General features: G+C 41.5%; 1 protein-coding gene across 1 annotated transcript; it reads right to left on the minus strand.

The window, feature by feature from the left end:
* Nucleotides 1–265: 265 nt before the first annotated feature.
* CCKAR (cholecystokinin A receptor) lies at nt 266–5,851 on the minus strand. The gene is made up of 5 exons (XM_062574667.1): nt 5,731–5,851; nt 4,761–5,012; nt 2,996–3,257; nt 1,414–1,541; nt 266–792 (listed from the first exon to the last, which is right to left on the minus strand). The coding sequence occupies exons 1-5, from the start codon at nt 5,849–5,851 to the stop codon at nt 266–268; spliced, it is 1,290 nt and encodes a 429-aa protein (XP_062430651.1).
* Between the last annotated feature and the right edge of the window lie 401 nt (nt 5,852–6,252).

A 6,252-nucleotide genomic window follows, 5' to 3' on the forward strand; every position in this document is an offset into this window, starting at 1 on the left:
ATACCATCTTCCAGGGCTTTCTATGAAGTCCCTTGTCTTTGAAGAGCCCTTTTCCTCCTTTGTCCTTTTGAAGGGAAGGTGATATAAAGCTCAGATTTTAGCATCCATTTCCCATGGAATTCTCTCTGCATTTACTGTCAGATGAAGCATTTTATTTCTTCAGAACGAAATTGTGTTCAGCACAGGCCACAGTCACTTCCCAAGATCAGATGATAAATATTTGAATTTTTTAGGCCACTTGTAGCCTCTTCTTTCCGGAGGCCGCTCAGGGGCGTGCAGATACGTTCACGTGTGTGTAAGAGCATTTGGAGAGAGAGGCCCCCGTCGTCTTCCCCTCCTCTTCCTCACCAGCCTCCCCTCTCATCGCAGGAGGCTTTTGCTTAGCACAGCAGGTGAAAGTGGCTAGAAAACCCACACGGAAACGCTTGTTCATAAAGCAGTATATGATGGGGTTCACACACGCGGAGGTGTAGGACAACAGGTGAATAAAGGAGATGGGAGCTCCTGAGAGACGCTGGTCTGCTGAGGTGGTGTCGAACGCGCGCCAGGCGTTCACGCTGAAGATGGGTGTCCAGCAGAGGAAAAACAGAATCACTATCACCACCAGCATGCGGATGACAAGTTTCTTGGCCGTTAAGTTGGCAGAAGAGCTGCTGCTTCTTGCCCGGTCTATTTTGCTACTGCTAGTAGCAGAGAGCTGCTGCAATGGCGTTTTTCTTTTTCGTTTGGCTTTGTGCAAGTAGCATCCATCGCCATCCTCATATTTGGTGCTGCTGGTACTTGTTTTTCTTTCTGTATGTGTAAATTAATACTTAAATAGTTGGCAAAGTATTTCTGAACAGTGGTTCAAAGTACAAACAACAGAATGGAGTCTAATGAAGGTCTGAGACAAATTGCTTCATTCCTGGCTAAACAGCTACTGCAAAGAAAGGACCGTCCTTACTCTGTCACTATCATATATCAGCTGCTTTGGGCCCACTATCTCCCAACATTCTCAGGTCTTAACTATACAATTTGAGGCAAAAGAAGTATGAGCTCTGTTCACTCAAGTATTCACTGAAGACAGTTTTCAAAACCATATGTTTCTATCTTAAATTGACAATTTTATCCTGTTATTTATTAGCAAAAAAATGAACCTAATCCATTTGCTAGGAAAAAAGTCTGGATATTTCTATAACAAGCAAATCAGAGATCTGAGCTCTTGTCAAACAACCTATAGGTAAAGAATTATTCATTAGACGGAATAATAGAATCACTTTGACCAAGAAAATGCATCTGATGATAGGTTTTTATAACTGTTCATAACCATTTCTGCAGATAGAAAGTTCTCCTGTTTATAGCTCATGGTAGCCTCAGGACTACTGTTCATATCTTCAACTCTAATTTAAAAAAATAATGCAAATGTACTGTTACCTCGTGCAGATTTTCTCTGGCTGTCATCAAATTTTATTCCTCTGTAGAGTTCCAGAGAAATCAGGCCATATGCAACCATCATTATAATCCCAGGTATAAGGAAGAGGATGAGCAGCAGGAAAGTGTACCTAAAGAATCGCAAGAGAGAGTCCGAGAGAAAAGCTCCTTTTTCTGTATATTAGCATTTGGGGAAGGGGTATTTAAAGGTTTTGCTGAAATTTTTTCATGGTAAGATATAAGAAGTTTTTGACAGAACAGAAGCTTCTCTCCTGTTCCCCTGTTGACAGCTTGAATGATGTAAAATTGCCCAACAGAAACCAAATAAGCAGCTATTCATCCTCAGATGAGCTGCTGGTGCTCGTGGTTATTGCTTTGTGGTGATGAGGTTGTGGCACAGAGAGAGGGATGGAGCAGCCGGTATCCGGACGTCGTCCCTGGAGCCACACAGGCCCCTGGGGAGGTTCCTGGGGCAGAAAACCCCCTCTTTAGAGGGAGCCCCTGTCACTCGGCTGCACCTTGACACCCGCTGCTCTCCCATGTGAGTAATCGTAAGCAGCTTCCCTAAGGGGATTCGAAGTTGGGGAAATCATTCTGTTGGCATATAGACAAGAGCCTGCATCTCTTCTGCTCACTGGGACTTTGGTGCAGACTCGCTGAAGCACCTCAGGGTCTACACCAATACAGCAGAGGAGAGAAATTCACCCTGCAGCCTTCCTCCTCCCCTGTGCTCATGCTGGCGAATACCTGAGACTCCTGAAATCATTAATACGGATTTTCTGTGCCTGTAGATGTGCCCATACTGAAGGGGCACATATCTTAACCCTGTTCACAGTTCCAGTTAATCTTCACTGGGCAAAAATACCTCTCACATTTCCTCCGCATCCGTTAAAGTGTTTGGCCACTATGCAAGGCCACAACACCTAAACAGTGCTGCTGCTTGAGAATGCTCCTGTTTAGTTACTCTGCTTGGCTGTGTAGATGCAGGCTTTGAGCACTGCCTCCCCCCTCGTTACTCACTGCTCCTGTCGTCTAACCATCCTAAGTCACCAAACTCATTCTGTTCTCAGGGGCATTTGCAATCTCTACATGTTTCCATACTCTACTTCTTCTCTGCTTCAGAGGACCTTTAGGCAAACCTTTAACAGGCCAGGCAGCACACAGAAGCGTGCTTGCGTGCATCTGTGTCTTTCTAAGATTAATCAAGGATTTTTCTAAAAATATGAAGTTTACATAAGAATGAGTGAAAGCAGGAAATATTCCTACTTGAAAAGTGATAGATGCTTTCTTTACAGTGATGGTAAGGGCTTAGCAGGCCACAGTTTGAGAACCATTGCCAGGCTAGGTATCATTCCTGATAAAAGTATCATCCTTCATCTTACCATGCCTATATGAAGCAAAAGTCATACAAGTGTCAAAATGTAGGCATCTTAAAAACCAGATTTTTTCACTTTCTAAATAAGCTTGATGATAGAAATGTGAATGTTTGCTAAAAGTTAATGCTTGATTTTCAGTAGTCTTAATGCTACCATGAAATCCTATTTTCCACTAGATAAGCATGCATTTGCTAACAGTCACATCTTACCAAGATTGCTGAATGACATCACTTGGCCAAAGGAGCCGACACATATTTGCCGTGCTGTTGTTGTACTTGGTAAAAGGTACCAGTTTGCTGTAGATTGGGTATGGTGACATGATGGCGAAAGAAACACACCAGGTAGCAGCAATCACTTTCAAGGCATGAGATTTTGTCTGCCAGACCCTGGACTGTAAAGGTTTGCAAATGGCACTGTATCTCTCCAAAGATATGGCAACCAGGTTGAATGTAGATACGCTTACGGAGACACCTATATACATAAAATAAATAGGTTATTCTGTTTTGAATGGTTCCTGTTATATTCAACTACTCTTGCTAACTTTCTGTGCACATTTAGAAAAAATGAAAGTATAGCAAAGTGTTTATGAGCTAAATTATTTAAAATTTCATACTGATTAAGTCACTGAACAGTGACATCAGCAAGAGGTCACAAATCCTCTTTCACTGAGTGAGCCTTCTTTTTTTTCAATTTCATTTCATCATCTTTGTGCATGGTCTAATTTGCGTCAAAATATAAAATGCCGTTATTTTAACTTTACAGTTTGCTTTACAAAAATCATCTGTAATTTAAAGTCTACCTGCATCTTAAAATGAAAGATGAAGATCACAGGTGACATAACAGATGTCAGTGTCTTTTTATCCACAGAAAACTCTGTTAACCTGAAACGCTCATGGGAAACATTCACATTCCGACTCTTAAAATCAGAATCACAGTTAAAAACTTAATATTTGAAAATAGTTCATTGGACGTTTTATAAAGCAATTTACACAATGTGAAATAAGAGAAAGATGACAGGGCTTTAGTAATCTTTTATGGCATTCATGGCAGCAATTCATTATCATTTGTTTAAACGGTGGCCTTTAGTTTTATTGGTTTTATCTACAGAAAGATGTTGATTTCCCATTCCCACACTTTACATGTGTACTTTCATGTTACATCGAAGTTCCCAAGGGCACAGGTTGAAAAGGGAACTTAGGTTTCTGTAATTAACCCAGGGTGATTCTAAGTCAGCAAAAACTTTACACAGTGTTCTCTTTTTCTTTTTCTAAGAAATAAGCACAAAGAAGTATTGAAAGTGAGACAAAATCACTTACCCAGACACTCATAGCCCAGGCAGTTTGAAATTCCTGGCTCTACCTCGACAGCCGAAGGGGGTAGAGTAAGGCATATATAAGTAGTGGTTCTTAAAGCCAGTCTGTAAAACCTCCCCCTGAGGGTTCTGGGTTTTATGGTCTCCTGGTGTCTTCTCATCACACCTGATTTTTAAGCAGTGCTTGCTCTAACTGCCAGCTCTACAAATACCATCTACTTTGGGCTGTTTTTTTTCTCTGTTTTTCTCTGTGTTCTTGTACCAGAAAGCTGTGGGCAAAAGCTGCCTTTAGTGAGGACTGCACAACGCTGCTATTTTTGCTGGGCAACCTGAAAACTGTTAATAATTCTGTCAGCGCTGGGCAAGCAAGACTAGGTGCCGTGTTCCTCATTAAAGCCTGAGCCTGCAAAACACTTGTCACTTAACCTGGTCCAGAAAACACTTTTGTACGTATTTCAAATTAAGCGGATGCCTCTGTGTTTTGCTGGATCAGATGAAGGAGACCAGCACCGTGAAGATTCACACCAAACAGCTGTTTCTTAGTGATACTGGTAATTGTTCAGTGGCAGATGGAAACAGTCAGCTTTTTACTGGTCTTTAATGGGCTTCTCACATATCTCTTTAGATAATCTTCAAAATAAGTACAAACTTCCAAGACTTACCCATGAAGTAAGTGGCAGTTTTACAAACAGCACTTCCAAAAATAAAGTCTTTCAGCAAGTTGGGAATGAGGGTGAACGGCATGCAGAAAAGGCAGAGCATTAGGTCGCTGACAGCTAGTGAGAGCAGAAACGTATTCGTGACTGTTCTCATCCGCTTGTTTCTTATCAGCACCGTAATGACAAGAATGTTTCCCAAAACACTGAGCAGAAATATCAAAGCGTACAGCAGAATCCGAATGGTCTGATGCAAATCTGAAAATTGTCACAATGAAAAATCAGTTAGGAAGCCCACTTTTGTTACCTGTTTCATCAAAAGGTAAAGCTTCTGCTAGGGCTTATGTCTTTACACCAATGGAAAACAGTGGAAGTTCTGAAATTCTGAAACTTATTCTGGTCTACCTGAATTGCGTAGTATTAAAATACAATACGTGCAGCCCGGCAGACACTTGGAGAACCACGTACAACTTCTTAAAAGAAAATTCTGCTCAAACTACTTAGCGTGCACCACTCGCTTACAATGGAAATTCCTCCTTTATATAAAAGTGAGAAACGAGATGGCAATCAAAAGCATTTTAATACACAGATGATTTTTTTTCAGCTTCAGAGTGTTGTAATTTCATATTTAATCAGTTTTGTACACGGTATCAGATTAGATAGCTCCGCTGCTATTGAATTTTTTGAAGAGTAAAAAATGTTTCTTGCAGCCCTTAGCAGAGCTGTTTGCATGTTGTGCCTAATACTGCTTTTGCTACTTTTCCATTCTAACTGAAATTTGTTCTAGCTGGATTTTTAACTGGGGAAGTTAGCATATACTAAAACCTTGCCTGCCTGTTTCTCATTTTAACTTACCAGCAAATAGTTGATTTTGCACTCCCTCACAGAAAAAGCCTCGTGAAGCTGGTTTTCTCTATAGCACCTCTGCTTTCAGTGAGAGCTAATGCTGCCTGAAAAATCCGTTTTCTACACATACCTTTAGAAGGATAAGGTGGATCATCTGCACAGAAAAAAGTGTCATTTTCCAAGATGATATCACAGAGGAAAGCAGAAAGATTGGTAGCGTTCCCCAGCAAGCTGTCATCAACAATTTCCATCCTTCGCAATCCGCGGGCGAGCGTTTGTGAAGAAAAGGGCTGGTTCGTGACTATCTGCCCATTCCCTCAGTAAACACAAACATTTCTCGGTGGCATCTTCCGTAGTAATCTGTGAGCGAGCTGGTAGTACAAGTAAGCTCTTTTAACCATCCATTAGGAATATCCAGCACACAGGATTGTGTTCAGAGCGAGATTTATTCCGGTGGCACACAAGGCACTTGAGGTTCAGAAAAGCAAAGCGTGACTTCACCTCCACACGCACACATTTGCACACACACACTCACACACATCTCCTCCCGTACCTTCTGAGATCCACCCTCCTCTGATACTGGCCTGCTGCTGGGATTATAAACAGACTAGAACAAGATTATAACATTAACCCCTTGCAAGATTGCTTCTAC

Source organism: Rhea pennata, chromosome 4 (assembly GCF_028389875.1).
Source record: "Rhea pennata isolate bPtePen1 chromosome 4, bPtePen1.pri, whole genome shotgun sequence".
Lineage (NCBI taxonomy): Eukaryota > Metazoa > Chordata > Aves > Rheiformes > Rheidae > Rhea > Rhea pennata.